Below are 26,848 nucleotides of genomic sequence, written 5' to 3'. Positions count from 1 at the left end.
TGCCATACACTTTCTGTATTCACTAAAGTTCTCTAGCGAACCTCTGAGGCCTTCAGAGAGCATCTGTATTCATAGTGAGCTCAATTAGCTCAGAGGTGGACTCTGAGTAGGTGGTTTCTGAGAACAGTTGTCACATTGTGGTTTTGGGGTGGACCGAAGCGCAGACAAGAGCTAGGCAGCAGCATTCTGAGCAGTTTTCAGCTTTATTCAAAAAGGGTTCAAAGCGTAACAAAAAACACTGCAGGTACTGACCAGAGTAGCGATCCACAACTTACAGAAACACTGCAGGAACATGCGGAACTCAAGGCATAGACAAGGTGTGAAGAAGGAACCAGCAAAGGACAATGAAACAAAACCAACTAATATACTGAGGGAGAACAAATGCAGGTAATCAAGGAACTAAGAACAGGTGAGACAAGGAGGCAGGGAGACAGAAGGAACAGGTGAAACAAATACAAAGATTGAGCAAGGATGAAGTGACTAAAAAACAATAAAGAGAAACATAGACCTAGCAAACCTATCGGCAAGATAAATAATCAAATGAAGCATAAGAAAATAGAATAACCATGAACTAAAGTAAACTGAGAAACTGGGGGGGTAACACAACAACCTAAGATCTAAGGACTTAGTAAAAGAAACCCTGACTACAAAAGTAAACAAACCTAAACCAACACTGATAGAACAAACTGAGAATGAAGCAGAGGAAACGAGGACAAGAATAAAAGTAAACCATAACTAAAACTAACCTATAAAGGAGGGACTGGAGAATAAAGATAAACTAGAGGAAATAAAGTGAAGATGGACAATTAATGTAAAGGGGACTAAAACTGAGTAGTAAAAACAGGAAAACTAATGACGAGAGGAGAACACACTGGGAGGCAAAAGGAAACCAGAACTGCCAGAAAGCAATAAACATGAATACAGAACCTCAAACAAGAAACATCTAGCAAAACAAAACCACAAACTAAGTCCAAAATGTCACATCCTGACAAGTTGTTTGCACTGGATTTTTTGTAGGAGTGTCAGAGTTAAAGGGCTGCATACAAATGCATGCCCCATTTTCAGATTATATTAGTAAAAAAAATCAAAACCATGTCTCCTTTAGCTAACATTTAATAATAATGCACTACTTGCTTTGTATAAAATCTCAATAAAATACACTGAGTGTGGTGGACACAAATTTCTGTGCCTAATTGTCATTTTTTTTGCCACACAATTTTTGCAAAACCAATCTCAAATAATCACATTTTATTTTCATGTGCAAGACTCTGAAAATTGCATATTAGGCTGTGCAGATCATGTGGTTGATTTTGGCGCTACTATGTGTTGGTCAATCACATGAAATCCATCAAATTTCTATTTGTAATGTGAGAAAATGTGGGAAAGTTCAAGGGGGCTGAATACTTCAGCGACCCATGACTACAGACTATACAAAGCTATAGAAAGCAGGTTCCTGAGAGGTTAAAAGGCACCGTGGTATTGTTGATCATGCATCAGTGATTTGTTTTTTCATTTTTCCATTAACGATGAGAACATTTCTATTAGTTATTTAATGTAGTGTTATTGCTAAATATTAAGCCTGTGATTTAGCCCTTTTTATTTTTATCTGTTTAGTTTGTGCAATGCTTTGTGTATTTTGTGGGAATGTTTAAAACAGTTGTAGACAGCTTTATTTATTTCATGTCATCTGGATATTGTACTGTTGTTCATTGCCTTTCTGACGCTGCACGGCCCTTTCAGTCTTTCACGCATTTCCTTCTCATTGTCTCTCTCAACTCCATGTCTTTCTTTAGTTTTTGTTTTTTCTCGTTTTGTGCAGTTATTCTCCCTGCCTCATCCTCTCTTTTACTGTCATCGCAGGCCTCTCTCATTCCTCTCATCTTAGAAGCTGCCTTCTCTTTTCATTGCAATCTTCACTAGAGAGATGATGCTCTTGCTCCCAAATCCTTTCATTTGGAGGATTACTAAAGTGTAGCTTGATATCAGAGTGGAGGGAGGAGAGGCAGAGAAGGGAAGCAAAATCGCAGTCCAGAAGTATCATAACAGTCATGCAGCAGTGTAATCATAGCCCAGGTTTGGAGTTGATTTTACTTTCAGCTCTTTACTAAACTGCTGGAAGGCTTTGTGCATTTTAATAGCAGTTAACTTTAACAAAGGAAACTCAGATGGACTGTAAAACCGATATAAGAAAGTAAATAAAAAAGCAGTATATGCGTAACATTTAATTAACTTTAATTAAGGCAACCTTTCTCTTCACACATGAGAGCTTGTTTAGTAGGTATTTCAGTATAATCGATATTACAGGTGTTGGAAATCTTTTAAACTGCTTGAATTGTTTTCTGATGTTTGTTTTTAGATGAAAGTGCTTAAAACAGTTTTCATCACTTGCAATAGATCGATACCTGACTTCATAGTCTTTCAGTCACCTTTGTTTTGCAGCTACTGATCTAATCTAACACATTGTGATGTAATGTAACATAAAAGTAATAATCTAAAATATTCCAACAACAGCATTTTAGAACTAAATTTAAAATGCCAGCTTGGTTTTAATTCTTGGAATCAATAATCCCATCAATTATCTTTCCCAGAATGGATTTCATTTAATAGCATGAGACATAAACAGATTTGCATCTTCAGATTTGACTTAATTGGGAATAAAACATAGAAATAAAATGAAATGCACATTTTTCTGAATAATAACAGCATTCTGTTTGTGGTCATATTACTTGGTCTTGGATTTGTGGTTTATTTCACAGGTTTAACATTACTCTTCCACCTACCTCCACTAGAGGGAGACCTAGGCCCATTGGAATGGCTCTGGGGGGGGGGTCCCCAGCTGCCAGTGCCCCCCACCCCACCCCCCACCCTGTTCATCCAGCCCCAGAGCAGGTGCCCATGTCTGGGCCTGTCTGGACCTTCACCCCCTTATCTGATTAATACTACTAATCCTGGAGGTGTTCCTGCCTGCCAGAGGCCGGCCACAAGGCTGGCCACTTTCATGCTTGGGGCGGCCAGACCACGAGGCTCGGTTATGGGTTGCACTATGCCAGCGATGCCCCCTTTAGCTCTAAAGGGGAAGGCTGAGCCAAAGCTTAGCTTTCTGTTTTATTTAGCTACATTAAAGAAAAGTGAAACCCAGTTATCACGTGTCTTTTAATGTATGAATTGGCTCATTTGGGCTCTCTCTTTCCCCTCCAGCCAACCCCCTGGAGCATCACTACTACAATGAGAAACTGCAGTTCTGTGAGGGTAAGTTTACAAAGCAGGAGTTCAAAAAGTAACCATTTTACTCCACATATCCACCAAATTTGTGTGTGTTTGGACTCTAATCTTGCGACCATTGGATGAACATCTTTGAGAAATCAGTGCCCCAGTCACTGAACTGTCATACTTCTTCTGTGCCTGTCTTTGCTTTGCACCCAGTAGTAAAATACAAACAGCCTTATCAGAAGACAAACACTCATCCCCCTGCCCTCACCTCCCTCTTCTCTCTCCCGACCCCCCCCATATCTTCCACACCCTCATTTGCATGCATCTGTTTACCTCCTCAGAGCTCTTCTTTTTCTTAATAGAGCACTCTCCTCCTTAATCGTTCATTTCTGTAAAGATGAAATGAGAGACTGTAAAATAAACAGATAAGAGTGCGATTGCAGCACATTGAGAGCAGCAGTCCTCCTGGAAATATTTTGTATGTGCGTGGGCAGAGGCAGTTGCACAAATTCAATTAACTGTTTTTTTCTATATGCTTCCTTCTGTCTGTTTAACCTCCAGAGGTGGGAGGGGGAGAAATAGAGGGCTAGGAAAGGAAATGGAAGGTCAGTACTTGGGTTACAAACTCAGAGTGAGATTGGCTAAGGCCTTTACATTCTTGGATGCAGGTCTCAGTCACATCCTTAACCTATCCAGACTTAAAACTGACAAAGCAGCGGTATCCTAATTTTATGTTTGCTGTGAAGAGCTTTTCTCTCCTTACAAATTTCTTTTGCTTTTTTTTCACACTTAAATTTTTCAGTTCGTCAAACTAAATGAAAAATGAGGTCAAGAGATTCTGAGCAATTACAAAAAGGAGGTATCAAATGATAATTTATTTAAGTATGTGGAAAAAAAGCTATTGAAACAAGTCTTGTGAAAAAGTAATCTCCATTCCTGATGGCAAGGTGTTTGTGATAACTGGCATGGAGTGTTTTACATCTCTGTAGAGGGATTTTTTTTTTCCAATGTTTATTGCAGAATAGTTTTAATTAGAGTCACTATATGGCATTTAAGTTTGACTTTAACTAGGCCACTTCAAAAGAGTTTTTTTTTTTAGCCATTCAGAGGTGAAATGGCTGGTGGGCTTTGGACTATTTTCCTGTTGTATAACACAAGTAAGTTTGAGATTAAGGTCACAAACTGATGGCTAAACTCTGGTAGAGAAAATTCATGGTTTCCTCAATTATAGGAAGTCCACCAGGTGCTGAAGCAGCTCCAGACCATGATACTACCACCACCATATTTTACTGTTTGTGTAATTTTCTTCATCTGAGAAAACTGTTTATTTTGCACTAGATGTAACAGAACCCACACCTTTGACTCATTAGTCTACAAAATATTTTCCCAGAAAGCTTGGAGTTCATCAAGGTGTTTTTCAGCCTTTGTGTTTTTCCGGTCAGCGGTGGTTTTAGCCCTGTTTTTTGAGCCTACTTCATGTTGTCAGACAGGTTTAGGTTTTTTCTAAATGATTTGTTGATTCTACTGGTTTGGCAGTAATCAGGCCTGAGTGTGAGTAGTGAAATTAAACTCCGTTTACAAAACCAGTAGTTAATTACAGTTAATTTCTGATTTAACAACTACTCATCCAGGCTGTTTTTGTTTTATAAATGAAATCATCATGTGTAAACAGAGGTTTGTATTTACTCAAATTATATTTTGTCTCATTTTAAAATCTGTGTGAAAGCAAATCAGAAGCAAAAAGAAAAGATGAGGGATGAATACTTTTTAAAAATCACTGCATTTTAAAATTGAATTAATCCTTTTCAATAATGCCTCAAGAACCAGTTTTTGAAATATTTATCAAATTAAAAAGTACTATAATCCCAAAATACCCCTATTATTCTATAAATAAGAAGGCTCTTGTTTTAGCTTCTAAGTGCCTGATGATGGAAGTTATAGAATCTGTTGCGTGTCAATACATTTTATGGAAACTTCAGTGCATCATGGTTTGTGTTTTATTTATATTGTTTTTCAATAAGCACTTAGATAATACAGCTCTGATTTATAACACCAATTTATATACGGTCCTGACCACACTTATTGGGACCCCTGGTCTTTTTCTGCAGTAGCATAATCCAGTGCTGAAAACGTAGAAAAATCAAGCCTTTCATTTCAGTACTTTCAAGATTAAGAAATAATTGTTTTTGACAAAAGTGGCAAAATTATTGGCACCCCCAACAATCCATGTAATACAATTAATACTAATTAACTCTTTTTCATTTTTTATGCATTCCTTTTTTAAGTTGATCAGAGTTTCTGTTTTCTTGGGGTATAAATAAAAGGGGACACGGACGCCCGTTCCTCTTAGCCACCGCCCATTATGCTGGTCAAGGACAGAGAAAAAGCCTTATCTGTTTGCTAAACTCTACTTTAACCGAACACATGTGCTTCGGTCAGATAAGGCCAAGGTTTCGCTTTTCGGCACCAAACCACCCAACTAGGTTTGGTGGAAAAGAAAGCGGGAATATGTGGAAAAGCATAAAGCCATTTCTTTTTCATAAGCCCTGGGAACCTTGTTTGAGGGCATACCACCATGACCTCTTTGAAATACCAGAAGATTTCAAATGAAATCTTCTGCACACAGAATTCTGCCAGTAACATGAAAACGAGTCGACAGCAGGACCGTTGTCCAGGTTTCATGGCCAAATCAACACAGGAATGGGTCACAGGACACAAAATCAGGCTTCTTCCATGGTCTTAGTCAACAAAACTTAAATCCTAAACAAAACCAATAATTTAACTAATCAATGTGCTGCAGCTCCTATAGCCATTAACAACTACTTTAAGGCTAATAGGGAAGCTTCTCAACTGGCTTGCAATGAAAAACTAACATTTATATATTAACACCTGGGTCCTGTATTTGGCTGTAACACAAATCATTGCAACAGACAAGGATCAGTTCAAAGGACGGGAAATGTAGTGAAACTTTACCTTGAAGCAATTTAAATAAATAAAGAAGATTTAGCATGAACTAAACAAGAACTATTTCTGCATCATTTTGACCTTTTTGGTTTCATTCAGATAGTAAAAACCGAGCCACTTTTTAGCTGGGTCTACTTTTGTTTTTTCAACTTTCTCTACCTTCATCTATTCATTCCACATCACCTTTATTCCACTTTTTTATGCTTACAGTATATATCAAACGAGTTATTACAATTTTTCTGGTTTTGTTCCCATGGATCCTATGGGGATTGTTTTAAAGAGTATTTCCTGTCTTCACTATGTTTAACCATTTAGTCACATGATCTCTTGACTCTGTAGCTCGAGGCTATTCGTGGACCCCCAGGAACCGCCGGCCAGAAAAGCTGCGTGACTCGCTGAAGGAGTTGGAGGTAACCTCACCCCACCTTATTACTCCACCAACCCTCTCTAGCTTCTTCCTCCCTCTGGGGATTTTTGCCGTTTTCCCTTTCCGAAACGGCCGATTGATTAACAAATAGGGGCATTCTCTGGCTGCTCCCCTCTCCCTTCACTCTCCCTGTCGTCCTCATTTGTTCTCGTCTCCCCCTCTCCTCTCTCATCACCTCTCTTTCGGCTGAGCTCTGTCATCGAGGGGGATATTTGAGGGGATCAGGGGGCTGCAGGTTCCCCCCATTCTTCCTCCCTCCTTCTCTTCCACCTCCTTCCTTTACTCCTTCCTCATTCACCTCCTTCTCCTGTATATGTGGCAGTACAGACCTAGCTTTGTTTGCTAAAACCTGTCTCTGGCTGTTATCCACACACACATGCACACACACTCTACCAACCCAACCACCTCCCTCCTCTCACCCGTAACCATTGTCTGAAACCAGAAACACCCAGCACACCTCCTCTTTCTCCGTCCCTCTCTCCTCCCATCCAATCACCCCAGCTGGGCCTGGAATGTTGCAGGAATGACTGACCTTACACACACACACACACACACACACACGCACACAAGCAGTGGTTACCTGCATCCGTTTCCAAGTCTCCCCCACCCTCTCTGTGGGCCGGAACTGCTGGAGTCACCACCTGTTGGGACAAGTGTCTACTGCCACAAATGGACCAGGAACTGTTTTCCTTTTGTTTTCAGAGTCTCTCTCCGATGTTTCCTATAATTATTGCATTACTGAAACAAAGTTCTGTGCTTACATTCTGCAGCAAACCTGCATCTGCTATGCTCTATGCCTTTCATTTTCTTCTATTATGTGCATTCAGGAACTGTTGCAGAGCAACACCTGCGTTCACACCAGATGGAGAAACAAGTACTGCTGCCAGGTACACACCCTTCCCAGCTCAACACCCACTGGGTTCAAGCAGACACACACAAACATTCAGGCACCTGTTGGCGTGTGCCCATGCCTCAGTGGAAGAGCTGAACTGGACAGTAAAATCAGTTATAAGATCATCGTAAAGCTATTCTGTAAGAGCACTGTAAAAAGACAACCTCAGAAGCAAATCTAACCTTTTTGTACCTAAGAATAGATTTCTGAACCAGACTTTTTTCTGAATATAAACCAACATAAAAAATTATAACGTTTCCCTTGTTGTAGCTCTTATTGTTGACTGCATATCAGTGCTTGGCAAAAAGTATTCACATCCCCACATTTTTACTGTATTTTGTTCAGATTTTATGTAATTGAATAACACAAAGTAGTGGGTAGTTGTAAAGTGGAACGTAAAAGGATACATTGTTTTTGAAATTTCTGCCATAGAAAATTGAAATGTGTGGCACGCATTTATACTGAACCCCCCTTAGCCAACACCTTTATTACAGTTCAGTTACAGCTGCAGGTTTCTTGAACTATGTTTCTTCCAACATTGCACATTTAGAGACTGACTTTTTCACTGGTTCTTCCTTGCCAAACAGTTCAAACTAAGTTAGATTGGGCGAAGAAAAGTTGTCACTATGCTTAAAAGGATTCCTTGTAAAATTAAATTGGACAAGTTGAGCATTCTCTTCACAACATTGTAACTCAACGAGATGGTCTACAGTCAGAGGCTTCCTCAGATCTGCTCCAACACAGACTGCTACAGAAGATCCTTCAGCTATTTTCATTTAAAATAACCTTTTGAAGAAACGTCTCCTTTAATGTCTAATTTACCACTCTGGAAAAATAAAGTATCATTGAAATTATTTCTATTGCACTGAACAGCATTTTTCAAGTCTTGCCAAAGATTCATAAGTTTATTTAGGTCTGAACTTTGACTAGGCCATCATAACACATGAATGAACGCTGTGTTCTAAACCATTCTGTACGTAGCTGTGACTGTGTATTTAGAGTTGTCCAGCAGGAAGGTGAACCTCTGCTCCAGTCTTCCAGGATTGATCTTATTTTAGCCCCATCCATCTTGCTATCATCTCTGACCACTTCCCTGTTCCCACTGAAGAAACCCTTCCCCACCTCTTCACAGAACAGCTACATTAATACTGATATTGAATTACACACACATGGACTGTGTTTGTGAGAACTCTACAGGCATTTAGTTGCACAAGATCTGAAGCTATCTGCTAGAGGATATTTTGAAAATAATAAAATGTTTAGGAAACCTGTTGAAAGATCCTCCTCAGACACATCCTCAGTAAATGTGTAAAAATACTGTGGTTCAGAAATATTTTGGTTTTGCATTTCAAGTAACAAAACTATTAAAGAATTGCTTCCTTTCTTCATTACCCTTAACTAGATTGTTGATTATGACAAGTCCAACATTAAAAGCAGAACAAAACATTTTTAAGTGGAATAAAAATGAATCTGTCGGCTCCATCATTGTGATAGTTCTCCATTATTTCTGTATGTATGTAATCTGTACAGATGATGCTGAGCAATGGGGTGCTGGTGACGGTCACCCTAAAAGGACCTCAACTGGATCAAGTGTGTGTAGACCGCAACTTGGTGGGTCGCATACCTGCCAACACTGTGTCTGATGGTGAGTTGTACAGTAAAGCACTTAAGTCCCAATAGATCTCGTGTGTTTCTCATTTATCACTATTAAGCTACATATTAGTGCAAAACACAGAGCTCTCAGGTGTAATCAGATAAAGGAATCACATGATTTAGGTTGAAAATGTGTATATGATAATTGTTTACCTTACCTGAATACATTCTTGGTTATCACTGCGATATTGTCCATCCTTATGTTTCAGTTTTCATTTTAAATACCAATACTCTTTTAAGGTTAGCACATTCGCACAGTTGTGTAATAACACGGTAGTGGATGGAAGCAGCTGAAAGTGTTAATATATTATTACACTGAAAGGGAAAGCATCAGCTCAGCCACTGGGGAGATGTTGCAGAGTAAAGTAAAAAAAAACGAAAATCCTGCAAAGAGAAACTATTGTAGCGGTGTATCAGTTAATCTCACCTGTTTCTAGTGAAACGTTTTTACAACATATAAGCAAAAGAAATGACAATTATCCAATGTGTGCCTCTGCACAAAATTTATTTAGAACAAAGCGTAACTCCTGCAAGTACACTAACACAAATTACCCTAGTAACGATGATATGAGATTGTTAACGTTACCCTTTAATGGACTCAGGAATGATGACGATGCTTGAATCCTCCAGCTTCCGCTGTGCTTGGTTATAGCTTTATTTATTATAAAAATGATTCCTGATTTCACAGCCTCCCAGAAATCCTGCACAGAAAATCCGTTTAAAAAATGGTTAAATGCTTAAACTTTAGCATTCAGCAACATATTTCACTTAAGCATTTACAAACAAATACTCCGTTTCCATGCAGCTCTCACATTTTTCATGATGTCAGTCCCTGGACAGTTCAGTGCAGTATTCACATGCTTCTAATGAAACACACTTTATTAATTACTCATTTTATATCAGTATAATTTATGTTTCACAGAACAGGGCTCTCTTTTGGATGTTTTGTACCAAGGCACAACGGGCTAAAAGTTTATTTTATACAGGTTAAAACCAATATATGTTTATCGTATATCATCTGAGAATAATGCATTATGCATTGTTTACCGTAGTATTCGCAAAGGAAAAATTGGTCTTGACCTTTTTTGCATCAGTTTGCTTCCCTCCAGTTTTATGTGACAATGTAAACTTGATTTGACTGTTTTTTGTATTCAATGATAAAATGTTTTATGTGAATGAAATTGTCTAAATGCTCATGATGAGTTAAATAAATTATTTGCTATTTTTTAAACATTTTACTTAAAATATTCAGTTTTTTAAAAGCATCATCATCCACTCGGTTTCTCTCAGCCTGTCAGTGCAGTCTGTTTGCTTTCATCTGCCCTCCCTGCTTGCACTTTCACATCTACCACACACTTCCCTACACACTGTCACGCAATCACTGTCACACTAGCGGCGACTCACACCATAACAGGTGCCACAGGTGAGCCAGGCGACTCTGCTAGCTAATTGCGGACAAATCCTTTTGTGCTGCGTGTGTCCAGGGGCCTTCCCTTAAGAGCATCCATCAGTGTTTTTCCTCCATCGCGCGTTCCTCCAGGGAGCTCCGCCCCCCCCTCTCTCCTTGTGCTGCGCTCCCTCGCTCTGCAGACCTGGCAGGAGAGAATAAGAGGCTGTGGACACCGGCCCAAATCTGCTAATTATTTCTTTCTTTCTGTATCAATTATTTGTTCATAACACCGCCCTCCTTACTTCCGCCTGGGGTCTCGAGACACTTGATAAAGCCCCCATAGTGCACACATACGCACGCGTGTAATTACATACACACACCTTTTTCCCTTTTTGCACAGACCAACAAACACTCACTGTTTGTCCACTTACATTTACACACTTAAAAAAAGACTTGAACGCACATGCTCATAGCCATGCTTGCTCACACACACTCAGGTACGCACTCACCTCCCGCTGCGCTCCATTCAAAGCCTCAGAGGCACTAATTATTAGAGTAATGGTTGTGAGCGGGTGGGTTCCGGGGATTGTGTGTGCATGTGTTGTGGGGGGTTGTAGTCAGATTGGGGTTCTCACATCTGCCACTTGTTAAATTAGGCTGAGACAATTAAGAGCAGAGAGCCCGACCAGATCACTCCGTCCAGCATGTTTATGATTTCTGGAACAGTTTACAATACCAATTGAGTTGTGATCCCTTTGTGTGTGCGTTTGTGGGGTATGCCAAGTAGAAACTGACTTTCATTATTGAAATTAGAATTCACAATACTATCAACCTATGAAACCTCTAAAGCAAAATATATGTATTGAGACACAAACACACATGAGGTCAGTTTTGGCCTGGTTATGGCCAATTCTAGAATTGTAGCTGAGAGAGAAGGTTAAGATGTGGTTAAACCAAAAACTATCCATAACCTGTGCAGATTCAAAATTATTTAAAATGTTCATTCAACCAATAAGTTTCTGATAGTAAATAATGTAGGCATCTCTCATAAGACAATATAAAATATTTTTAGGATTATCTGGTTTTGTGTACATTTTATTCAAAAGGGCATGTTGAAAATTATTTGTATCCTTCTCAATAATCAATGGAAAAATCTTTATCAGCATTACAGCAATTAAACTCATAATTGCTGACCAGAGTTTTGCTTGTTTTCAGTGGGATTTTGATCATTTATTGTTGGTGATGAGCTCCAATTCTTTGAGGCTGAAAGGCCCCTTTGCCATCCCCCTAATCTGCACCTCCCACCACAGATTCTCTATCAGAAATGTTGGTGAAATTTACATATTACTTTAAGTCTAAATCTATCAAAGGTCTGAGTAATTTTATGCTAAATTGTGTTCTAGATTGTTGCCTAAATACTATATATTCTATAAAGATAAAATCAAGGTTAAGTTTTTACCTGTTTTTCCAAGTGAATCTCTAAAGCTACTTTCACACTGCTTCTTATTTTCTCATGCATAGCGGTGTACTGAAAAACGTGTTTCCGTAGGTCTAATCATAAAGAAATTATGTCTTTGCTACACCATGCCTCTGCTGTTTGTGAATTGCTTTTGATGTGAGCCCCTGTTTTGTATAGTGGGTGTGTATTGGAATGAAGGGCGTAGAACTCAGTGTGCTATTGAGTCAGGATGAGCTGCATGAAGTAACAGTCTTGTTTTATTTTATTTAGTGTTTAATATATTTAAGGATCAACTGACCATCTTAGCGATAATGTTCTGTGAGTCCTCACAGTTGGTCCAACAATTATTCACTAAGTTAATAAGAAAGTAGGTCAAGCTAATGTAAGTTCAAGCATTCAGCATGCAGAGTTGAGTGAATCTATGCCATTGTAGACAGAGCCTCCACATAGTGTAGCATGAGATAAAGTACTATTATTTTAAGATAATTGCTGCGATATTAATGTAGCAACTGCTTTGATTCACATACCACTGACATTTTTTATAAGATCTGTGTCAGTCTGCCTTTACTGGGGAACAATCTGTTTGTGCTACAATGTTAAATGGTATGGAAGGAAATACTGGTGGCTGTGTAGCTGCATATCCTTCTACCCCATTGAACAACAAGGCTGATACATAGGATAACTTGGAAAATAATGTCAGGATTTAACTACAGATCATGCTTGAGGATTTGTGTCAGCATCATTCAAATGTATATATTAAATTTCTACTGCAATGTTGTAATAGTTGCTCTCGATGTTGATTGCAATCTGATGAGTTTAAGCTTGAGAGGGTTTACTGGTACACTCCTAATAAACGAAGACAAAATTAATTTTTTTAATTTTATTTTTTCAGGGCGATTTATTGCTTGTAATGACACTGCTTTGGTGGTCAGTAAGTTAATTACTTCATGTATCTGTAAAGCTACAAATTGAAATATGCAATCAATAGCTTAATAGTTGCATATGCCATGCTTTACAAACATACCGTTTCAATAAAATTACTAATTTCGGAAACTAACTTTGTAGTAACTGCAGGTTAATACAAACATGTAGTAACCCGAAGTAAGGACCGACAAATATCATATCTTTGTCCTTACTGTGAAAATAAAATTTAATAATAAACAGTCAGTACTAGTAAGCTCTGATTCATGATGTTTATAAGCCGTAAAAACTGACTGCAAGTTTGGGTCTGCATTCAGGGTGAACTTGCTTGGTCAGCCAGACCTGGCCATGTTGGCAGTTGTTTTGGAGGTCCTCCTGTTGTAGACTATTACCTTTACTCAGTTTTAAAAGTGGCTTCTTTTGAAACTGCTTACCATACTCAAGCTGCTGCAATGAAGGCATCAGACAGATATTTGGATCTTACCATGGTGCTCATTCTCTCTTCAACAGCAAGGAGCATACCAAACTAAGTCTGAGGTAAAACAGAGCAAAACCACCTTCCAATGTGTAGTAATTATGTTCAAAAAAGGGGAAATGATAAGATTTCCTGTTAGGTTTAAACACCAAACACTTTCACAATTCTGCACAAAGAAAGACACAGAGAAGTTAGTTCATTTTAACCTGCAGGTGAGAGTGTTTCAGAGGCTGCTCAGTTACAATCCTCCACCACACTCTGAAACAGCCCCTGCTCTCTCTGCCTTTTATTGATAAGAGAAAAGGCCCTGGTTACAGAATGTTCCAAGCACAAAAAGGGAGGGATGCACACTCATAAGATTAGAAACAGCTGCACCGACAGAATGATCTAGAACATCCTGTCTCTATCTTGCAGCTCTTGTACATATAAGATATAATCACTCTGAACAGCAAGCTTCACTTCTATTAAAGTTTAAAACATATATAATCATTAATTAACCCTAACATTTTCCTCCTCTTTATAAATGTTTTAAACACTTGATACATCAATCATTAACCTTTTCTTCTCAGATTTTCAGTTAAGACATCATGGTGTGTTTTATCTGTACATGTCATTGAAAAAGTAGCAGGAGGTCTTTAAGTTTACTGTATACAACTAATTGTCGTTAGGGTCAGGATACAGATCAGGGAAATGCAGAGAAGTCTCTTCTTCTTCCTGGTCATCATCATCATCATCACTGGCTCCTTCTGTCTCCTCAGGTCTCAGGAGGGCATACATCTCTGACATTTCTGTTTTGACTGGCTGAATAGCAGAGGTTATTATGCGAGTGCACAAAGCTCTTATACACGGAATACAACAACATCCACACAATGTGAGAATAGCTGCAAAGACTGCTATTGACATAAGGATAGACAACACTAATTGTTTATATTTACCAAACATTTCTCCAAACCCATCCCACATTGTGGTGTCAACTCCAGAATGATCTTTCATTTTGCTGTTAAGTGACCTAAGGCCCTCCAGGGCCTTGGTGAGGCTCCCATCAGCTGCGGTGTTATTTGGAATAAATGTACAACATTGATGCCCAAATATTGAACATACTCCACCTTTTTCAGCTAAGAGCATATCGACAGCAATTCTATTTTGGAAAGCCATTAAAGAGGTAGCTGACAATTGTTCATGGATGGCTGAGAATCCTTCTTCAGTTTTATTTCCTAGTCGTTGCACATTGTAATGGATGTAATTTATTCTGTCAACATTTTTATTTATTGTGCACCACCAGCATATGGTGGATTCAAAACCTGCTGCTACTTGATCTGCTAACTTATATTCATCAGGAACCCCTCTTGGTATTCCTATGCTATCTATATAAGTAGGGTCGTCTTTACTCCATCCTGATCTTTTTTCTCTATTTTTCCAGGTGTGTGGAAATATGCTGGCTACTGTACCCAATAAATCTGCCACTGAGAGTGGAATGACAGACACGGGAAATATTAATGACACTGATGCACACAAACCAGTTGTGTTGTATGGCAACCTGTCATACAGTTTATCGTCTCCACACCACCACCAGATGTCGCTGCGTGCTTTAGGTTTAAAGCTGACACCTACTGCTATGATGGAGTGACATTGATCTTTATTGAGTCTGCTTATGTTTGATCCCACACCTGTTCGGTTTATACAGGAAAAATTTCCTGGAGCAACCTTATTTGAAAACATCGGTTTTTGTTTTTCGGCTGTAGTCAAAGGATAAATCTTATCCCACATAGTACAGTTTGTCGAGGGTCTTGTGCTGTTCATTACTTCTACTAGGCATTTTTCTGTCAACGTTGAGGGAACCACTTGTAGCAGGGGTCTGGCTCCCATGCATACTACACAATCTGTTTTTGCTGCCTGGGCAGCCTGTTCTGCCATTAAGAGCCAGTTGTTATCTATTTTAGATATTCCTGTAGATATTTTGAACCAGTCATCTGGGGTTACTGGTTCTGTCTTGAACTCCACTAATAGTTTTAGCCCCATATGCCATTTGTTTGTTTTGTTTTCAGGTGTGGCTGCATCATGCCGTATTACCGCAAGTGGCTCAGTAATGTTTTTAACGCATATTTGAATCTGCCAGTAATATTTACTTTGGCTATAATTTACATATGGTGCCGCCACAAAGTCTGTACATCCTGTGTTGTTGGGGGAGATTACAGTCAAGGTTAAACCTCCTCCATCTTTTATCAGGGTCAATTGTTTTCTCCATTTAATCGCTGGGCCTGTGGACCAATCAGACCAGTCCTGTCCTGTTTCTGCTACTAGGTATTTCCAACTCCACCATTGCACATTTCCATAGGTAAAGTACCAATCCCATTTCTTATACATTGAGGCTTGTTCATTTGTGCCATCACGTGCTGTTCCAAGCGTTCCCCAGGGTATTTTTACTGTAGTGGTTTTCTGTACTGGTACACATAGTTTTGTGGTTCTGATGCTTACATCATTTGGGCAGGAATTAACATTTATTTGTCTTTTACTCAAATCTTTTCTTTCTTCGTAAAAACGTTCCCATAGTAAAATAGCTCCTACAATTACCACTGAGATTATTCCAGCTACTAGCACTATTTTCTTGTGTGTGGGGGTGTACATCTTACTTATAGATTGGAACCTTTCCTAAGCACCTTTAAACAGAGTTGTGGAGATCTTCACCGGTTTGAGACAATTGTAAACTATAATTACAATTCCCTTTGTAGCCGGACTTTTCTCTGTAGGTTTGTTGAAAAGTCACAATGCTACAGCAGATACCACAATGCTATGACCACAACACAAATTATGATGGTTAGAATATACACTGCTATTAAGAAACTTATTTTAGTCATGTTCTATTATTCTTTTACAATGTGTCAGATGGATCCATGAGTTTCTTTCTGCAATCTTAATTGCAGTTCCAGTGGTCAACAACACCTGATAGGGACCTTCCCACTTAGTCTGAAGTTCCCTTGTGCATTGTGTTTAGCACAGATCAAACATGTTCTACAAAAATTTTTTGAATAAGAGTTAAATCCATATGTTGTGTATATTTTGTTCACTAATCCTACCATTCCTCCTCTCGAGACATGAGAAACTCCATGACTCGATATTGCTGCCCATTTGTATAGGTTTTTTTGGTAGGATAGGTTTATTTTCTGGTCAGGTGTATATTCCTTCTTTAAGTTGAGCTCCCTTTTTTAGCCAGGTTTGTATTTCATTTTGGGGTGATTGTTGTTGCATTTCCAGTAATGTTTCATCTTTTAGTTCTATTGTTACTAGGAGAAGACTACTTGGTTGTTGTTCTGCAGCTGCTTTAGCAGTTTTATCAGCAAAGGCGTTGCCTTTAGTCACAGTGTCTGCTCCTGTGGTGTGTGCCGCACATTTGCATATTGCAAGCTTTTTTGGCAGTTGGACTGCTTGCAATAGCTCTGTTAATAGTGCTGCATGTGTTACAGGTTTTCCAGTGGAGGTAATCATACCCCTATTTTTCCAATGTTGTGCAAAAGTATGCGTTGTTGCATATGCATACTGGCTATCAGTGTATATTGTTGCACTTTTTCCTGTCATTAATTTGCATGCTTCAGTTAAGGCTACTAACTCAGCAGCTTGCGCTGAGTAGTGTGAAGGGAGTGCTTCTGCTTTCAGTACTTTATCAAGAGTTACTACAGCATATCCGGTTTTTGTTTTACCTTTCTCATCTTTTTTGGAAGACCCGTCTACAAATAATGTTTCTCCATCTGTCAGAGGGGTATCTTTTAAGTCTTTTCGGCTTTTTGCTATTTCTTCAGATAATGTTTGGTTTAGTTCTTATTAAAAATAAAAAATAAAAACTCACTCACTGATGAACACAAAAAATGAAGGGCATATTATATCTTATAATCTTAGTTTGTTTTACCCAGTTTTATAGATACAACATACAGTTTCAGTCAGCTTTGTATTTAATTCAAGTAACTAAAGTTTGTTTCAATTAACTCAAGTTTTCTCTATTTCAGTCCAGTCCAGTAATTCTGTTAAGGTTAATTTAATCTTATGTTAAGTTTGAGTCTAATTCAATCATTTTGAACCTGACTGGAAAAAGTCTAAACATCTGTTAAAATCTTTTTGTTTTACCATAGAGAACTGACCTAATATTATTATGGTAATGTTGAAGACTCTAATTTTTACATAACATGAAACAGACATTTATTTCACAAAAACAGAAAGTCAAACACAGACATTTGGCCACATGAAAGTTTAAATAACCTGTTTGTAAAAGAATTAGGAAAAATTGAAGACAGATCTATGAACTTTCCTATAGTTATCAGTATTTTTAATACAGGTAGAACCTTTGCTATCTTTATATGATTTTTCGAAAAAGATTCTGGAAACCTTATTAAGATATACGTTTGGCAAAGATCATCAGAACATCAGACCTTTATTAGCGCTTTTAATGTCCCTCAAAGATGCACCACAACGAAATCAGTCATTCCCACTCACACACATTCACACACTACTTACTTATTTCTCTGTCAGAGTAACCTTTATTTGCAAAGATTTGAACATAATTTGACTTCTATTATTCTTAAAATGCACATTGTTTCCTCATAACCCCCCTTGTTTCCACAAGGTCTGTTTTGAACGCTTCAATTCTTTTTTTTTTTTTTTTTTTTATTCACCAAGAATCAATAAGGTGGTCTTAGTGGATCCACCTTAAAGGTGTTATCTGTTGGGTGTCATGTTATCATTGTCAGGTCAGTGAGGTTCATAAGTCAGTCAGAACCTTGGTCATTTGTTCTGTGCACATAATGTTTCATAGATCCAGCCTATGATTAATCAGCAAAACGTCCACCTATAGGAGAAAAAATGATTGTTAATGAATGAGCTGCATTTCCTAGGAACACTGTCTTCCTCCTGGATGAGCATCACCTGTTGAAAAACTTTCATCATTGTTTGTTTCACATATTCACTCACATCTTTATATTATATCAGTAGGTGAAGTTGTTAGTATCTCATGTAGACTGACATATACTGTTGCATTTGGAGAAGATCTCAGATTAAATAAACTTAGTTAGAGCTTCAATCCAGGTTCATTTTATGTCTGCAGACTTTAGCCAATTTTTCTTTTCTTTCTTTTTTTTTATACATAAAGAGCAAGATTCAAAACATTTTCAAAAGGCAGATTGTGGCAGAATGTAAACAAAACTGCTTATTGATTGACAAAATAACATTCAAGCACACAATCACCATATTAAAAGGTTCTACTTCTAGAGAATCACTAAACTTCTGGGGTCCGGTTTTGGCCCGCGGACCTTGAGTTTGACACATGCAGGGTAGAGTTACAATTTTTTCAGACCTTTCAGCAGAGACAGGCTTCTGCTGTTTGCAGAAGTTTTATCTTTGTTTTCAGGCAGCTGCATCTCTTTGTCAAGGTCGTTTCACAGAGCTGAAACTTAACTTCTCTCAAAGAGGAAAAATCAAGAATGCACACAATCTGAGCCAAATATGGAATTATTTCCCTGTAAAATGAATCTTTTGCATTTTATCATGATATTGTTGGTAGTATAACACCATAGAATGATTTTTAAAGCACCTGTTTCTCACTAATGCTTGCCTACAAAATCTTTTACTCTCAGATTACTTCTTTAACAACTCTAGTCATTGTTCACTGGGTTGTCCAGTTGGACAGTTTCCATGTTGTCCACATTGTCACCTCCTCTTTTAACTTCTTTTACCACGTCCTCTAAAACCACCTCTTAGTCTTTATAATTTGGGGCTACCTTGGTATTCTAAACTGGGATGGGTGGCAGTCCGCCCCCCCCTTTATTTGTTTTCAGTTAAGCTGAAAGTTTTTTTTTTTTCTGTGCTTTTCTTAAGGCCTCAGTATTATGGCTGTCAGTTAAAAGCTGCTCTTATTGTTGTTTTTTTTTTTAATTCATCTTTTTGTTTTAATCTGTTTATCAACTGTGAGCACTCAGGGACTGAAAAGTCCCCTTTGAAATTATAATCTGGCAAGGTTTTTTATTGTCTCTTGAATTTTTTAAATGCATAATCTCCAGTTTAAGATCCCCGTGTAGTTTTAGGATTTCAGTGATAATTAAGTTACCTGAAAATCCGTATTTTTATGCCATCGTGTACATATTTCTGTTAAATCAGAGCTTTTTCTCTGTTCTTCCCCCATTGTTCTTTGTTATTTTTCTCTTTTTAGTTTTCATTATTGCTAATTTTAGATCCCCTTGTAATTTTAAGACATCCTTTGTATCTAATTTGCCCAAAAACCCATGTTTTTTATTTTTTATTCCATCTATGACAGATCATACCTGCTCCTTTTACATAGTTCTCCATAAACTTTACCTCCCCTTCTAAGTCAATTAGTTTACTTTGTTTCTCTTTACTTTGCCCCTTTCCCATTTTGAACTAGATTTAGATCCAGTATGTTTTTTAATACCTGGTGTATTCTAAATACTGGATTTATGTATTTGAAAACAGGATGGTGATCAAGAAGTCAGTTGTGGTAAAATCCACTTCAACCCTGTTCAGGTGGGATTTTCTTGCCTACAAGCATCCACAAAGGCTCACCATTTACTATTTGTTTTCAGTTTATATGAAAGGTAAGGACCTAATGGTCGTTACGATTCCATTCACTCTTCCACTCGTTTTTCAGTCACACTTTTTTACGCGTTTTACTCTTACTTTAATTACTTTCACAAAAATATAACAGAGGGCTCCGCCGTCCTGTGTAGAGTTTAATTAGTCTATTTCAACTAAGGGAGTCTACCCTCCTGCGGAATTTAACTGTCTATTTTAGTTCACCTGATAGTGTCTAGAATTGTCAGGGTTTCTCTATACTGTACTATTTTAGGTCATTTGCATTTCATCACTCATTCCTTTTAAATGAAAGACCTACTCACTGGTTCTCTGTGTCCTCGGAAGTACCGTCAGCCGTCAGACCCCAGCCTGTCAGGGAGGGACCAGTCCCGGAAAGGGTATTAGTACTGTGGCCACAGATTTGTCTGGAATCTCACTCACCCACTGGGATCGTCAAGCGTCTTGGTCTCCGGCTCGAAGGACCATTTATGTTAGGTTTAAACACCAAACACTTTCACAATTCTGCACAAAGAAAGACACAGAGAAGTTAGTTCATTTTAACCTGCAGGTGAGAGTGTTTCAGAGGCTGCTCAGTTACAATCCTCCACCACACTCTGAAACAGCCCCTGCTCTCTCTGCCTTTTATTGATAAGAGAAAAGGCCCTGGTTACAGAATGTTCCAAGCACAAAAAGGGAGGGATGCACACTCATAAGATTAGAAACAGCTGCACCGACAGAATGATCTAGAACATCCTGTCTCTATCTTGCAGCTCTTGTACATATAAGATATAATCACTCTGAACAGCAAGCTTCACTTCTATTAAAGTTTAAAACATATATAATCATTAATTAACCCTAACATTTCCCAATGTGTATTTTTAACCATTTGTTGTGGTCACGTAAGGGTTTCCTAATTATTCATCACCATATAAATTTAATTTATATGGTGAGGAATATATGGTAATTTAATTAAAGTCGTTTTTTTCCAGTTTTGAGTGTTTATTCATATTGGGTTGAAACTTTTTCTTTTGTTCAAATGTTTTAGAATGACTGTAAACAGCAATGCTTGTGGTGGCTGTGGCTCAGGGAAAAGTGTAGCTGTCTAGGTTGCTTTTTAGGGTTGCAGGGTTGATTCTAGCTCGCCTCCTCTACATGTTGAAGCATCCAGTGGCGAGAGGCTGTACCCGAAGGTCTATGTATGAACGTGTGCACGTTTGGTAGTTTGGATGGGTGAATGCATCATAGTGCTTTAACTGGTTGATTCAACTATAGAAGCACAGCATAAATTTGCCTCATTTATTTTTGCAGTTTGATGTTATTTGCCTATGCAAGTTATATCATGGATCAATTTAGTTTTAGATTTTCAAAGATGAAACTCCTGTAACATGAAAAAATGCTATGAGCACATTCAAACTTTCAGTTCATGCAGAAATGATTACAGTATCATTTTTATCAGTTCTGTTCTTCTTTGTTTCACTATACTATGTTTGGATTTGCTCTATAAACTGTGATCCTGTTTGAAATTAGTTTTCCCAATAAATCATTTAATTGGATAAAAAAAAAGAAAAAATACCTTGAAAACTAATCACTGTAACCTTTCAGTCGTTAAAATTATTCTAACCATTTTTGGACTGAAAAAAAAAACCATTCTATCATGTCTGAAGTCTGAACTTTGCTTTGAAAAATAACTTGATGTATTCATGTTCTTTTCTCTGCAATTAACTGACTTAATGTTGCTGTTTTAGCTGAATCTTAAATTAAGTTCCACCACAGTTTGTAATGACAATTTATTTTAATTTCCCAAACAGGATTTGACAACTTTAAGCAGAAAGAGGTTGTATTTGGATAAAGAAGAATATCAGTTCTCTCCGCTTTGCATGGATTCAACCAAACATCAAGCTTGGTTTGTCTTTATTGGTTGAAACAAAAAGCAACTACATTTGTTTTTGTTTTTGGAAGCAGGTTCACTCTTCTGGTTTAAACGTTGCAACCTGGAGGCCAGTTTAACACTACTAGAACAGTGAGCTCTGGTTGCATCATACTGAGCTGCAGATTACAAATATTTTACACCATCAAAGTATTACAGGTTTCCATTGGCCAGTGACAGGGCCAAGTTGAGCATATGCTCCACGATTATGCATCCTTAAGTGATTTTTCATAGCAGGTTTCATTTACCCATGTTTAAATGTGCTTTGCTTAAGCCCATTGGCCTCTTATGTCAACATGCTGCAGAGGAGATGGCATTAAATGGATTTAGGGGGCTCTGTGTGCGTGTGCGGTTTTGTCTGTGTGTATGTGACAAGATTGCTTTTTGCATCTGACTGTGAATGCATTTGTGAATGTGTTTAGTGTGAGTAAATGTGCATGCATGAAATATTCTTGTAGACCTCCATATATAAATGCATATGTAGCTTTCTGTCCAAGTGACTGAAGGGAGATACTGTGTGTGTGTGTGTGTGTGTGTGTGTGTGTGTGTGTGTGTGTGTGTGTGTGTGTTTGTTGCTGTTCTAGGATGGGTCACGCAAGTCTGGCCCCTAATGCCAAATCAGCCACCTGGTCCCAGATTGGGCCACAGCCTAGTTTGGAAAAGAATGGGATTATTCTTAATCCCGTTTATAGACACCCACAGAGATCAATACTAAACTGCATTTAACTTGATTCGTCTGTAATCTCTCACAAAGACGCTTACTATTGCATCAAATGTTTCTAAAAGCTAAGGCTCGTTAATGGCTGTATATTTTTTGTAATGGTTCAGCTTTGAACCAGCTCTTTACTGTATAATTCAGCAGACTGACTCAGTTGACCTGATTTAAGATGCTAGTTTTTATGTATATTTCAAGCTGTGTTTGCTCTTCTCTTTTGAAAATTAGCATATTAATTTGAAATTTCCACACAACAGGATGATTTAAGGCGCAATCACACCAATATCCTCCTGTTTATAAATACACACGGCATGGTTAATTGCCAGTTAGATGTTTAAATCTCGGGGTGCAGCCTCACTCGTTCAACTCAAAGCGAGATTTCTGAGAGACATGTGTAGCACAACCACCCTCCCCTTCCCACTTTTCCATTTAATTGGTTTCATAAACAGATTAATTTGAAGGAGAGGAGGGCTTAATTGCTAATCACCGTTTCCATGCAGCTCCAGAAAGAGTTGAACAGGATCAAGTGTGTTCTTCTACCAATAAAAAAGGAGCCTTACAGCCTTTAGTAGACTGACAGGAAGCAAAAGATACAAAAGAACACAACAGAAGTTGGAGAGGAAAGAGAAAACAATGTGTGTAAAGGAAAAAGTAAACGTTTGCACACCAACACAAACTAAAAAGTGTGAACCTTTATGAAATATTTAAACTGAACTCTGTCTTTATGGTGCTTTCCAAAAGAATTACACCACTTCAACTTTTCCTCACTTCAATGGAACCACATACTTATTTGTACGTTATGTTACTTTCTGTGATAGACCAACACAAAGTAGCACATAATTGTGGCAGTGGAAGAAAAATAGTACATGGTTTATATACTTTTTCTATTACAAATCTAAAAAGGGTGATGACATTTGTATTCAGCCCCTCTCCTGCCCAAGGAACACGGCACACAGGTTGGGGCATAGGGCTGTGCAAACATTAAAATCAGGTTAGGTTATAAAACAATATCTCAAACATTTCCACAATCAACCTTAACCATAACGGTTTATCACAAGCAAAGAATGCAGGGGAGACGTGGTGCAGAAGATGGTGTGGCAGAAAACTACCACCACATTTAACCTTGAATACTCCATGGTGGTGGCCACATCATGCTGTGGAGATGCCTTTCTTCAGCAGAGACAGTGAAGCTGGTCAGAGTTGATAGGAAGATTGACATAGCTAAATACAGAACAGTCCTGGAAGAACATCTGTTGGAGGTGGAAAAAGACTTGAGTCTGGGGCAGAGTGAATCTCTGCCCCAGACTCTTATATATACCCTCTGGGCTACAGTGGAATGATTTAAGCCAAAGCATATTTAGCTGTTAGAATGGCCCAGTAAAAGCCCGGACCTAAATCCAATTGATAAACGATGACGTAGCTTTGAAATTCTCACACTCTATTTATTTTGGCTGAGCTCAAGCTGCATTGCAGAGAAAAATTGGCAAATATTTCAGTCTTTAGATGTGGAAAGCTATTAGAGACATAACCTAAATGACTTCGAGCTGTAATTGCAGTGAAAATAGGTTCTACAAAGTATATCTGAAACGGGCTCACAGGGTTCCATAGCAGTCATTGGAATTTAATATTATTACACAATTAGCCGGAATGTAAAAAATAGATAAATCTGGATTGGAAACTGTAAATGGAAAATAATTATGAGGATCTAAATATTTTCACCTCTTTTAACTAGTTAAGTTAATAAGCTAATAATTCCATTAAGGGTCACCTCTAATGTGTAGAGCTCCTTTTTGTTTTGTATTGTAATATTGAGTGTGGTGATGTCATTTCCAGCGGTGCTGAGCGATCGGCTGATTCTGCTGTCCTTCCTGGAGCAGAGCCAGGTCGCTGCAGTGTACCTGAACAAGAAGAGCCAGGATTCCCTGGAGACTGGCAGGCGAACAGACAAACTCTCACCTTCTGAAATCAAGGTACAGTAGAGGGCATTGATGTGTGTATGTTTTCAGGTTGAATTTTGTGACCATAAAGGAGGAAGAAATATCCAAAACAAACATGAGACACAAAGGAAAAGTGTCATTTTCTTGTTCTTTATCCCTGGCCAATTTTGTTCTCTCTTCATTTTACCTGATTTCCAACACCCAAAAGATATTCTCTTGGACCAGTAGGCACATGAAATTTGGTTTTGTAGAAATACATTAAAAACATCTATCATGAGTTGTCATAAAAGGTTCTCCACACATAAAATGACTAATTATCATGAAAAGTTCTAAAAATCTAGTCTTATAAGTGAGAGGAGGCTAGATGTTAGGGGGTTGAAGAAAAGACTGAATCCATGTTTAATTTATACAAGTAGAGTGAAATGATAATATATAATATAAATAATGAAAATTTATGTTTCTTGTTGATTTGTTTGCAAATATTTGTTGTCGGTATTTTGATAAAAAATAACACTTGTCAAAGTGTTTAAGTTTTATTTTTTATTCTCAGAGTTGGGGGAGATTCCAATGTTATTAATGTCAAAAGGTAGTCAGAAAACAATATTTATTTTTCAACTGAAAAAAATCAAAAAGCACATACCCTGAGTAGACCTACTCCACACTATCATGCCCAAGGTTTTCGGTTTCAGAACATGGGGTAACACTTGGGTTACTCAATTCTGAGTCAAAGTCACCCTGAGTTAAAATAAGAAGCCCTCATCAATAGAAGGCAGAAAACATGATTCACCATGGCAACGGAAGGAAATTAGCCTCGTATTGCATATTTCTCACCGATGGAGAAAGAAGAAGAAAAGCAACACTGTTGTTGCTGCAAAAAAGCGAGAATTAGTGTGGCAGAGACCAAGTCAATGCGTGAGTGTGATTTGATAGAGAATTAAAGTTGAATCCTCGACACTACATTTATTCAACGTCTAAAATAAAAAATTAAAGTGTGTTTCTACAAGAGGTGTGTGTCTAGGTGCAACCCAGCAGGCGCAAAAAGGACATGGCAACAAGTCAATATGAAATATAAAAATCCATTTAAACCAGCTCTATAGCCTCTACAGGGTACTTGAGGGTTCATGGGAGTTTGCCCAACCGGTCCACATGTGTTTTGTGGACCTGGAGAAGGCATTTGATTGTGTCCCTCGTGGTGCCCTGTGGGGGGTGCTCCAGGGGTATGGGGTCAGGGGCCAACCGGTCTCTGTACAAGCTGAGCAGGAGTTTGGTACGCATTGACTAAGTGTAGGAATTCAAGTATCTTGGGGTCTTGTTCACGAGTGAGGGGAAAATGGAGCAGGAGATCAACAGACTCATCGGTGCGGCTGCTGCAGTAATGGTGGCACTGTGCCGGTCCGTTGTGGTAAGGAGAGAACTGAGCTGAAGAGCGAAGCTCTCGATTTAGCGGTCGGTCTACGTTCCTACCCTCACCTATGGCCATGATCCTTGGGTCATGACCAAAAGAATGAGATCCCGGATACAAGTGGCTGAAATGAGCTTCCTCCGTAGGGTGGCCGGGCACTCCCTTAGAGATGGGGTGAGGAGCTCGTCCATCCGGGAGGAGCTCGGAGTAGAGCTGCTGCTCCTCCACATCGAGAGGAGCCAGCTGAGGTGGCTTGGGCATCTATACCGGATGCCTCCTGGACGCCTTCCTCGGGAGGTGTTCCAGGCATGTCACACCTGGAGGAGGCCTAGGGCACGGCCCAGGACACGCTGGAGAGACTATGTCTCTCGGCTGGCCCGGGAACGCCTTGGGCTCCACCTGGGGGAGCTGGAGGAGGTGTCTGGGTGTCCTACTGAACCTGCTGCCCCCGTGACCCGGACCCGGATGAAGTGGAAGTTGACAAGTACGAGTACAGTTAAATTAGGTCAGGTTCAGTTATAAACTATTATGTTTAACCTTTACCAACTGAATTACGCAACATTAACTGGCTATATTCAACATGTGCAATTAATGATGTGTAAGAAGTTAATGGTTGGCTCATGACTTAATATGAAAACGAGCAGGCATGCTATTGGAACTGAGGTATTTTTTCTCCCTAAAGCTCCCTGTGAAACAGCTGTACTAGATGTACGTCCAAGAAAACATAGAAACATGTGTAATCAAAAAGAAATACCTAGAACTGCAGCTGCAAAAAAAACAAACTGATATACAACTGCTGGAGCATCAGTTATATGTGGGTGAGGTGAAAACAGAGGTTGATGTTTTATTTGTTTGAACACAATATCAGTAACTACTGAATTTTTACTTTCACTTGCAGGCAATAAA

General features: G+C 38.6%; 1 protein-coding gene across 7 annotated transcripts in view; it reads left to right on the top strand.

Annotated features, from left to right (window-relative positions):
* LOC124859089 (WD repeat containing planar cell polarity effector) overlaps window positions 1-26,848 on the top strand; it is a 119,336-nt gene that overhangs the window by 44,117 nt on the left and 48,371 nt on the right. For all 7 annotated transcript variants that reach the window (XM_047351594.1, XM_047351591.1, XM_047351593.1 and 4 more), the window contains 5 exons: window positions 3,199-3,249; window positions 6,514-6,584; window positions 7,429-7,488; window positions 9,024-9,138; window positions 24,437-24,573. In XM_047351594.1, coding sequence (XP_047207550.1) covers window positions 3,199-3,249; window positions 6,514-6,584; window positions 7,429-7,488; window positions 9,024-9,138; window positions 24,437-24,573 — 434 coding nt within the window. The remainder of the gene's footprint in view (window positions 1-3,198; window positions 3,250-6,513; window positions 6,585-7,428; window positions 7,489-9,023; window positions 9,139-24,436; window positions 24,574-26,848) is intronic.

The sequence above is a fragment of the Girardinichthys multiradiatus genome, chromosome 22, assembly GCF_021462225.1.
Source record: "Girardinichthys multiradiatus isolate DD_20200921_A chromosome 22, DD_fGirMul_XY1, whole genome shotgun sequence".
NCBI classification, from domain to species: Eukaryota; Metazoa; Chordata; class Actinopteri; order Cyprinodontiformes; family Goodeidae; genus Girardinichthys; species Girardinichthys multiradiatus.
This window is presented reverse-complemented; position numbering and strand designations above follow the sequence as displayed.